Source organism: Bos indicus x Bos taurus, chromosome 18, assembly GCF_003369695.1.
Source record: "Bos indicus x Bos taurus breed Angus x Brahman F1 hybrid chromosome 18, Bos_hybrid_MaternalHap_v2.0, whole genome shotgun sequence".
Taxonomy (NCBI): Eukaryota; Metazoa; Chordata; class Mammalia; order Artiodactyla; family Bovidae; genus Bos; species Bos indicus x Bos taurus.
Genome location: NC_040093.1, coordinates 13,894,278 through 13,904,958, shown reverse-complemented (window position 1 = coordinate 13,904,958; position 10,681 = coordinate 13,894,278). Strand labels below are relative to the sequence as shown.

At 57.1% G+C, this 10,681-nt stretch overlaps 2 protein-coding genes across 2 annotated transcripts; both read left to right on the top strand.

The window, feature by feature from the left end:
• Positions 1 to 549: 549 nt before the first annotated feature.
• Positions 550 to 4,863, top strand: IRGC (immunity related GTPase cinema). Its single transcript, XM_027515584.1, has one exon. The coding sequence runs from the start codon at positions 2,081 to 2,083 to the stop codon at positions 3,476 to 3,478; it is 1,398 nt and encodes a 465-aa protein (XP_027371385.1). The 5' UTR covers positions 550 to 2,080; the 3' UTR covers positions 3,479 to 4,863.
• A 1,982-nt stretch (positions 4,864 to 6,845) lies between these two features.
• LOC113875303 (interferon-inducible GTPase 5-like) lies at positions 6,846 to 9,630 on the top strand. Its single transcript, XM_027513642.1, has 2 exons — positions 6,846 to 7,449; positions 8,975 to 9,630. The coding sequence occupies exons 1-2, from the start codon at positions 6,846 to 6,848 to the stop codon at positions 9,628 to 9,630; spliced, it is 1,260 nt and encodes a 419-aa protein (XP_027369443.1).
• Positions 9,631 to 10,681: the final 1,051 nt, after the last annotated feature.

The following is a 10,681-nucleotide window of genomic DNA, read 5'->3' as shown; positions in this document are numbered from 1 at the left end:
GGGGAGAGAGGAGAGGTAAAGACACGTGATTGAAGGGAGAGCAGCTCTTCAGAAGGACCTGGGTTGGAGCCCTGGCTGTGCCTCTGAGTGGGGACCTCTCATGTCTAGTCTGAACCTCAGTCCATCTCCATCTGATGGGGACACTGATCCCTGACCTGAGCATCTCTCCCAGGGTTCTCTGAAGAGTCTTTAGTCAATGAGGAAGTGTATTTTAGAGGCGATAGACAAGGAGAGTGTGACATCGGGAAGAGGGAGGGCCAGGGAAGCTCCCAGGTGAGGAGGAAGGATCTCAGGAGAGACCACCATGACAGGCTCATGGAGGAGGGAGGGGACTTAGCCTAGCCAGCCCTGCCAAACAGGGCTGGGTGTTTAAGGAGATGCCCAGGGTGGGGGCACCCCTCCCATGCCTGGCTGAACCCAAGAATATCTTCAAAGGTGACCTAGAGACAGACAGGTGATGGGGCTCATGATGGTCACAGAAGCCCTGTGACGTGGGCAAGGTTATCTTCCACCATGCAGGTGCTACAGCAGAGGCTCAGAGAGGGCAGGGATGTCACACAGCCAGGAATATTAATAATGATGGTAACAGTGATGCTGATAATGCAGACCACCTGCTCTGAGTCGGGCACTAATTTTTTTTCCAGAGAAGTTTTTATTTGGGCCTTAAGCTTTTGAAAATAAAGTTTAGAGACATAGCGTATGAATACCACTGTAATACACATGAAATATTCTATCAGACCCTAAAAATTAACATAAACTTCCTCATAGTCAACAAAATAGTGGCTGGGTGCTGATTTCATTTGATAAGTTGGCTACAGCACTTTAATTATCATTTTACATCTATCTAGGTGTAGCTGAAATTCAAAATGCACATCAAAGTAAAACTATATCACAGCTCAATGCCAGGCTAAACGTACTTGGCCTCTGCAGTAAAATTCACAATGGGTTCTGTTGGACAGATACCGGGTTGGGCACTATGTTAAGTGCTTTTTCTGGATGAACTCATTTCATTCTCAAAAGCTCTAGGAAGTGGTCTGCTATAAGGCTTGCAGATCGCTTTGATCTGTAAGATGAGGAAAGTGAGGCAGCGGTCAGGAACTTGCCCCAAGTCTCTCAGCTGGTGTGCGGTAGGGCCCGCCTGGATGGAATCCCAGGCAGTGTGGCTCCAGGGTCTGGGTCCCTTTGGCCATCACTTCTTGCTGCTTCTAATCACCGCAGAGGCAGCAGCGGGAGATCCACTGCTCCCTTTTCCTGGGCCCAGGAGCTGAGTAAAGCCCCTTCCACTGCAGGCCTGGCTACATACACAAATTGCAGGGCCCAGTCGAAAGTGAAAATGCAGCACCCTTGCTTCGAATGTTTAGAATTTTAGTCAATGTCAAAAGAGCATTAAGGCAAGAGCTGGGTTTTGTTTTTTATTTATTTTAAAATTTTATTTATTTTATTTATCTGGCTGTGTCGGGTCAATTGGGCTCTCTAGAGGTGGCACGCAGGCTTAGTTGCCCAGCAGCATGCGGGATCTGTTTCCCAACCAGGAATCGAACCCCATTCCCTGCTTTGCAAGGTGGATTCTTAACCACTGGACCACCAGGGAAGTCCCAGGAGAGCTGGGCCTTTTAATGTGGGGCCCCATGTGACGGCATGGGTCTCAAGCTGCCCACAAAACGGTGGGAGTTCCTAGGGTTATCCCGAAGACTCCTCAGTGCCCTGGAAGGCAGGTCAGTCATTACACTCATTAAGCAAGAATCGAACAGGCTCAGAGAGGTGTGCTTCGTTTTGCCCCAGGTCACACGGCAGGTTAGTGGCAGAGATAGGATGGGAACCTGGGGCCACCGACTACAAAGCCCCCTCCCTACCTCCTGTCTAAAAGGTGTCCCGGGTTTGTTTTTTTTTAAGGAGAGGGCTGTGGGGCTCCAGAGAGACTTCCTTTATAGCCCTGGTGTGTCTCTCCCTGCCCCACGCCACGTTCCAGGAGGCCTGAACGGCTGGCTCCCTTCTGCTCTCCCCTCCGCAGACACTGAGGACCACGCGTCCGTCCGTGACTCTCCCCCACCCCCCCGCACCCTCTGACCCGCCAGTCACCATGGCTACTTCGAAGTTGCCAGCGGTGTCCGGGGAGGAGGAGACCACCATCCTCATGGCCAAGGAAGAGCTGGAGGCCCTGCGCACTGCCTTCGAGTCGGGAGACATCCCGCAGGCCGCTTCCCGCCTCCGGGAGCTGCTGGCCTCCTCGGACTGCACCCGGCTGGAGGTGGGCGTCACAGGCGAATCGGGGGCCGGCAAGTCGTCCCTCATCAACGCCCTTCGCGGCCTGGGCGCCGAGGACCCCGACGCGGCCCTCACCGGCGTCGTGGAGACCACAATAGAGCCCTCGCCCTACCCGCACCCGCAGTTTCCAGACGTGACCCTGTGGGACCTGCCAGGGGCCGGCTCTCCCGGCTGCTCGGCGGACAAGTACCTGAAGCAGGTGGACTTCGGCCGCTACGATTTCTTCCTACTTGTCTCACCCCGCCGCTGCGGCGCGGTGGAGACCCGCCTGGCCTCCGAGATCCTGCGCCAGGGCAAGAAGTTCTATTTCGTGCGCACCAAGGTGGACGAGGACCTGGCGGCCACGCGCATGCAGCGGCCCTCGGGCTTCAGCGAGGGGGCGGTCCTGCACGAGATCCGCGAGCACTGCGTCGAGCGGCTGCGCGGGGCCGGCGTCCACGACCCGCGCGTCTTCCTTGTGTCCAACCTCTCGCCCGCGCGCTACGACTTCCCGCTGCTCATGTCCACCTGGGAGCGCGATCTGCCCGCGCATCGGCGCCACGCCGGCCTGCTGTCGCTGCCGGACATCTCGCTGGAGGCCCTGCAGAAGAAGAAGGACATGCTCCAGGAGCAGGTGCTCAAGACGGCCCTGGTGTCCGGCGTCATCCAGGCCCTGCCCGTGCCCGGGCTGGCGGCCGCCTACGACGACGCGCTGCTCATCCGCTCGCTGCGCGGCTACCACCGCAGCTTTGGCCTGGACGACGACTCGCTGGCCAAGCTGGCCGAGCAGGTGGGCAAACAGGCGGGGGACCTGCGCTCCGTCATCCGCTCCCCGCTGGCCAACGAGGTCTCCCCTGAGACGGTCCTGCGGCTCTACTCCCAGTCGTCCGACGGTGCCATGAGGGTGGCCCGGGCCTTTGAGAAGGGTATCCCCGTGTTCGGGACGCTGGTGGCGGGGGGCATCAGCTTCGGCACCGTCTACACCATGCTCCAGGGCTGCCTGAACGAGATGGCCGAGGATGCCCAGCGCGTCCGCATCAAGGCTCTGGAGGAAGAGGAGGACACTCAGCCCGATGTCAGCCTGGAGGCGGCTGGTGACAACGGAGTGGAGAAACGGGGATCCGGGGAGGGGAGCATGGAGGAAGCCCCCCTCTCGACCCGCCGGAAGCTTGGCCTCCTCCTTAAGTACATTCTGGACAGCTGGAAGAAGCGAGACTTGGCCGAAGACAAATGAAAGTGCAGCCCTTACCCACTGCCTCACCCACAAACCAAGCCTTTTGAAAACCCACCAAACAATCAAAAAAGGCCTAATGTGGTGAAAATGAGAGATGCAGTTGCTGAGTGGGGACGGGGTGGGGCGGGCTGAGGGAGGCGGGTGGAGGGAGGCCCAGGGCCAAGTCCCTAACTGAGGATAGGAATTTATCTTGGGAGCCAGAGGTTCAAGGTGTGGATGCGGGTGGGCAGGACTCTTAAAAAAAAAAAAAAAAGCCTCTCTCCCCCTGATCCCCAAGTGGCCATGGCGGGTGGAGGGGGGGTGTTGGGGGCAACAGGACAGCCTGGCCTGGAGCCAAGCCAGGAGCCCCCTGTCAACGTAGGTGGGTGGCTGAATGGGCCCTGGGGCCTGCATTCTCGTGTCCCTTTCTGAGAACTCCAAAGGTCTGCTCTAGTGGGGGAGGGGCAGCCAATTGGTACTCGGGCTGGGCACAATAGTGCCTAGCAACCAACTGAGTGAAACAGATGCCAGGGAGATGGGACATCCTGAGCCAGCTCTGCTGCCTGTGAGTGATGGGGGGTGGGGGAGGTGTGGGGAGCAGGGAGGGTGCAGCCAGGTGGCCACTGGACTGGCCTCTGTGCAGAACCTGGGGACACAGAATGAGAGTGGGGGTGGGTGGGCGCGTCTATGAGCATCCACGGAGAAAGGAGGCGGGGACGGCACCAGCCCCCTGGAACAAACCTCATTTCAGAAAGATGGCCAGCGTGTCTGCATGTGGATGCGTGCGGGAATGAGCTTGCTGGTGTGCCTGACTGGGAGGGATCTTGGTAAGCCTTGGTGATTTGGATGCTGCGGGTGGGTCTAAGATTGTGAGTGATTGGCTGAGACTGGGATTCCAGGTCTGTGTGTGCCTAGCTTCATGGCTGGGAACAAATTTTGGGGATGGTGCTGTAAGGCCGTGGGTCTGACAGGGCACCTGTTGGGATTTCTGAAGCTGCACGAGGTTTCAAAAGACACGGGGTGTATAACACAGTGAGGCGGCCCTGGGACCTCAACTGCTTGCCACAGCCCCTCCGCTGTGTGCTGGGCTCTCCAGCTGGATACAGAAGTGAATCTGACACCCTTATCTGCTCAAACCAAAACTCACATGCTGAGTCGAGGGTCACGCATGTTTAAAAAGGAATCACCAGACTGGGGCACTTGGACAGGACAGGGGCTGCCCCAAGAGCATCCGTGGACTGGGACGAGGGTCCAAGGAAGGGTGGGATTTGAGGAATTCACAGGGTGGTTCTGGTGCAGTGGAGATGGCCTCACTAACACTCCCTGAGCTGTTCCAGGACCTGATGATGGTTCTAGCCTCATTGTACATATGTGTATGTGCATGCGTGCTCAGTCATATATGATGCTTTGCGACCCCATGGACTGCAGCCGGCCAGGCTCCTCTGTTCATGGAATTTTCCAGACAAGAATACTGGAGCGGGTTGCCATTTCCTACTCCAGGGCATTTTCCTGACCCAGGGATCGAACCCACATCTCCTGCGTCTCCAGCATTAGTAGGCAGAGTCTTTACCATTGCGCCACCTGGGAAGCTCCTCTCGCCCCATCTAGGGGCCTCAAATCACCCCTGACTCTGGGAAATGGACTAAGAGGGTCCACTTTTACCTGGGGTGTTAAAATTTCTTTGTTGAAGAACTCTCTGCTTTGCAAAAAAGATTCCTGTCTTCCCAGAAGGCCTCCCATTGGCTCTGCGAGGACTATTTGGGGTTCACATGGACCTTTCTGCACCAAAGAGGGTACAAAGGATCAAGGATATTCCAGATGCCCAAGGGGAAATCCCCATGGTAGGCATTTCTCAGATGCATAAGAAAGACAGTCTCTTTCAAATCCATTCTCAAAAGGCACAGCCCACATCCCTATACCTGAGGACCCTCGGACTCACTGGCCCCAAGTGGCTGGGATGGAAAGGTTGGGCATGCTCTCAATACAATGGGCCTGAGGCTAAAAGAGAGAGCCTAGGTGACCACTGTCCCCTGCTTCCAACTGGTGGCCTCATTCTGTCCTGTCCCTTCTGCCTCTGTCTCTCCCTTCCCCCATCTCCACCCCCAGCCCCTGTTCCAGCTCTTGGCCCTGCCCACCCAGGTCCTGCCCCCACCCCTCCCCTTGTCTCCCAGGCCCCAGTCTCCTGCACCTTAAGGTCATGGAGGGCTCTTTGGAAAAAATTACTGGCTTCACCACGAGACTTATGGGATCTTAGTTCCCCAACCAGGGATCGAACCTGGGCCCTCGGCAATGAAAGCGTGGTATCCTAACCACTGGACCACCAAGGACTTCCCAGGAGGGCTCTTGGTAACGTCCCCAGTGGACCTCTCCCTTCCCTGCTCAGAACCCTTCCACAGCTACCCACAGATAACGATCAAGTGCAGCCGGATGCTCCACGCCCTTCCCAAGCTGGCCTCTGCCTGAATCTCGTCAGCAGTAAGACCCCGAGTCTTCCTAAAACAGTAGGGCTTGGAGGGTTCTGAGGAGTCATCTTTCCAATCCACAGGTGAGGAAACTGGCGCCCCCCACCCTTCACGGAGAGGAAAATAAAAGCCCCGGAGGGGCTGTGACTTGGCTGGTGTCACCTCTGCAAATCCCTGGCACGGCTGGGACCAGACACAGTCACACAATCCCAGGATGTGAGCGTGGCTGCCCCACCCATCATATGGACTTGACAAAATCATGCGTGTGGTTAGAAGAGTGGCTGGCCCCTAGTAAACCTCAAATAAACCCAAGCTATGACTACCAGTGATGAAGGTTCCAGCTCTTAATCCTGGTGCTGGGCGCGTGGTAAAACCCCTGCCCCCTTCCTCAAAGTTAAGACTTTGAATTCTAGGGCCAGAAGACCTTAGCCCCATTCCCAGTTTTCCCACGCATTAGCTGGAGGACCTTGAAGTGAAGTCGCTCAGTCGTATCCCACTCTTTGCGACCCCATGGACTGTAGCCTACCAGGCTCCTCTGTCCATGGAATTTTCCAGGCAAGAGTACTGAATGGGTTGCCATTTCCTTCGCCAGGGGAGGACCTTGGGCCTCATTTATTTTCTCAATGCCAAATGTGGATAAGAAGGGAGGGAAATTTCTTCTCCAGCTGGTTTGAGGATTTGTAGTATTTGAGGATACTTCAGGAGAAGCTGGCGGTGATGAGTAAATGTGAATTAAAATAAAGTGCTTAGCACCAGACTTGGCATCTTGTAACACCCTCAGCGCTATTACTGGTGATGCCACAAATACTCTGGGAAAGCTGAGGGATGTAGAGAAGATAGGGCAACTCAGAGTGAAAACACTCCTTTCCCTTCCCTGTCCAAGGTCATCAAGTCCTGAAGACGGAGAACTGGGGGTCCGGCAGCCGATGGCCAGCGAGGTCTTCCAATCATGCCTCAGCCAATGCAAGATCCTGGAGCTCTCAAAGGACACCAGGGCCCTGAAGGAGGCCTTTGAGGCGGGGGATCTGCCAGCAGTCGCCGCCAAGTTACAATCTACGCTTCATTCTCTGGAGAACGTCCGGCTGGACGTCGGCGTCACCGGGGGGATGGGCTCAGGCAAGTCCACCTTCGTCAATGCTATCCGGGGGCTGGGGGACGAGGACCCCAACTCGGCCTGCACGGGCGTGGTGGAAATGACCGTGGACCCCACACCGTACCCACATCCCAAGTACCCCAGCGTCGTCTTCTGGGACCTGCCAGGCGTCGGCACCCCCGCCTTCCGGGCTGACAAATACTTCCAGCGGGTGCAGCTCTTCCGGTATGACTTCTTCCTCATCATTACCTCCGAGAGCTTCACCACCGACCTCGCTGAGCTGGCTCTCGAGATCCTGCGGCGGGGCAAGCATTTCTACTGCGTCCGCTCCAAGGTGGACGTGGACATCGCCGCCTCCCGCAGCCGCCGCCCCAGCTCCTTCTCGGAGGAGAGGGTGCTCAACCAGATCCGGGACGACTGTGCGCAGCGGCTGGAGGGTGAGGGGCAGGCTCTGGGGGGCTGGGTTATTTATTTATTTATTTTGGATGCACAATGCGGCTTGCAGGATCTTAGTTCCCTGAACAGGGATTGAACTCCGGCCCTTGGCAGCGAAAGCATTGAGTCCTAACCACTGGACTGCCTGGAAATTCCTATCTTATTTTTAATTATTTTATTTATTCATTGATTGGGGGGGGCTTGATTCTTGAGGGATTACCCCAGTTCCCCTGCATCTTCCCACTGAGGCCCAAGGTGGGGTTAAGGCCACCCAGTTATGTGGCCCCTGTTGGTGAAATGCCGCTTACAGCTGCCGTTTCAGTCACAGATGATAGAGACCAGTCACTTGCATTAAAGAAAAGAAAGGGTGTGTGCGTGCTGTCGCTCAGTCGTGTCTGACTCTTTGCAACCCCATGGACTGTAGCTTGCCTGGCTCCTCTGTCCATGGGGCTTCTCCAGGCAAGAGTCTTGGCATGGGTTGCCATGCCCTCCTCCAGGAGATCTTCCCAACCCAGGGATCGAACCCTCAGTCTCTTACTAAATCTCCTGCATTGGCAGGCCGGTTCTTTACCACTAGGGCCACCCAGGAAGTCCCACTGGCCAATGCAAATGCTATGCACCCACGGCCATGCTGACACACCTCTGGGCCGGGGCCCGGGGGCCAGCTAACAGTTCTTGGGGGCTCACCAGAGGCCAGGCACTATGTTCACAGCTCATTTCACCAGCGTGACATTCCTAGGAGGAAGGTACACCCATCCTCTTGTTTTACAGATAAGTACATGGACTTCCCTGGTGGCTCAGACAGTAAAGCATCTGTCTACAATGTGGGAGACCTGGGTTTGATCCCTGGATCGGAAAGATCCGCTGGAGAAGGAAATGGCAATCCACTCCAGTACTATTGCCTGGAAAATCCCATGGACAGAGGAGCCTGGTAGGCTACAGTCCATGGGGTCGCAAAGAGTCGGACACAACTGAGCAGCTTCACTTACTTATTTACTTATAGGGAAGCCCAGAGAGGTAGGTGTGGTAACTAGCCTGAGGCCACACAGCGAATAGGAGGGAGGCTGGGATCTGACGGAGAAGGCAATGACACCCCACTCCAGTACTCTTGCCTGGAAAATCCCATGGACGGAGGAGCCTGGTGGGCTGCAGTCCATGGGGTCGCTAAGAGTCAGACACAAGTGAGCGACTTCACTTTCACTTTTCACTTTCACGCATTGGAGAAGGAAATGGCAACCCACTCCAGTATTCTTGCCTGGAGAATCCCAGGGACTGGGGGAGCCTGGTGGCCTGCCGTCTATGGGGTCGCACAGAGTCAGACATGACTGAAGCGACTTAGCAGCTGGGATCTGAACTCAAGCAGCCTGGCTCCAGGGCTGATGCTCTTAAGCCACGTGCTATGTAGACACAGCTTATCACCCCCCCTCCCTCCCCCACCCTACCCCCCCACACACACACAGGCAGCTGTCAGGACACCTGGGTCTGCTCAGTGGGGAAACTCACCCAAGGTGCCCTTGTCTCCTGCAGCACAGGGACTCAGGGACCCCAAGGTCTTCCTGCTGTCCATGTTCGAGCTGGGCAAGTACGACTTCCACCTGCTGGAGGAGTCGATGGTGAGGGACCTTGAGAGTCACAAGCGGCATGCATTCCTGGTGGCCCTGCCCAACGTCTCCAAGCCCACACTGGAGCGGAAGGCGGCCTCGCTGAGGCAGCACACCTGGCTTGTGGCCACGGTGGCCTGCGGGGCCAACCCAAGGCCCGTGCCAGGCCTGCCGGAGGTGGCGTGTGACCTGTACATGCTCACCCGGGCCCTGGAGGGCTACCGCCACAGCTTCGGCCTGGATGGGGGATCCCTCGTCAGGCTGGCAGAGCAGACAGGCCAGCCCTTGCACAAGATCCTGCAGGTGCTCCAGGGCCCGAAGACCAAGGTCACCGAGGTGCTGGTGGCAGAGCTGCTGGGTCAGGCCTCCGGGGATGCCTCGGCCTTCAGTCAGAAGCTCCTCAACGTGCCCATCCTGGGCTCCCTGGCCTCCTGTGGCCTGTCTTTCGCCACCGTCTACCGGATGCTCCGCACCTCCCTGGACGTGGCTGTCAGTGATGCCCAGAGCGTGCTGGTTCAGGCCTCCCTTGACAACCCCGACCGCAGGCTCCCAGATGGTCAGTGGTCCCAGCCCAGCGCCTAGGCCAGCCAGAGGTGGCAGCGAGGGGCTGGGAGCCTGCAGGCTCTGTGCTCAGGCTGGGGGGGTGTTGGGGGAGGGGAAGGAAGAAACTCTAGCTCCTAACTGTCCTGGACTGAGCCGTGTGCTGTCTCATGCTTTTGCGCCCTGGGTCTTGTGCCCTCTCTGGCCATGGCCCCTACTTTCCCTCTTCTGGTGAACCCCGCATCAACCAGCAGTCCCATGGGAATCGCGGGGAGGGGACAGACACGGGCATGCTAAGTTGTGACAAGGCAGGGAAAAGCCAGTTGCCTGGCTGGGGAGGGCAGTCAGGAGGGTGTCCACCACGCAGGTCAGGGTAGGGGGACGGGATAAGGCAAAGGGTTCAGAAGCATTTCTGTAAGAGGGCAGTGAACAGTTCTCAGTAATCTTGGGGGTCACAAAGGGAGATCCTGCTTAAGGTCTTAGGCAGTGTGTGGCAGGGCCAGAGCCTGCCCTGGGCCTCGTAACTCTTAGACTTCTGGCTAGACCTGCTCTGAGTCTGCGGCTTCCAGTCAGACTTGCTCTGAATCTGCAGATTCCCCACTTTCGGCCAGGCCTGCTCTGAGGCCAGAAGTTTGCTTTCTTCCCTGTCCCCCTACCTTCTTCAGGCTTCCCAGGTGGCTCAGATGGTAAAGAATCCGCCTGCAGTTCAGGAGACCCGGGTTTGATCCCTGGGTCGGGGTGGGAAGATCCTCTGAAGAAGGGCATGGCAACCTACTCCAGTATTCTTGCCTGGAGAGTTCCATGGACAGAGGAGCCTGGCGGGCTACAGCCCATGGGGCCGCAAAGGGTCAGACATGACTGAGCGACTATCACTTTAATTCACCCTCTTCAGCTGTACCTTTTCCTCCAGAGGCCAGTGCCCCCGGGGCCGCCATGACCTGCACGCCAGGACTGCGTACAGGCTATCCCCCAGAGCAAGGGGAAGCCAGGGAGACCAAAGTGGCACGGGGGGCGGGCTGGGCAGGCTGGCTCAAGCCACTTAGACTGGAACCAAGCGCTTTACTCAAAGGTGGAGTGGCATCATTGGAGGGTC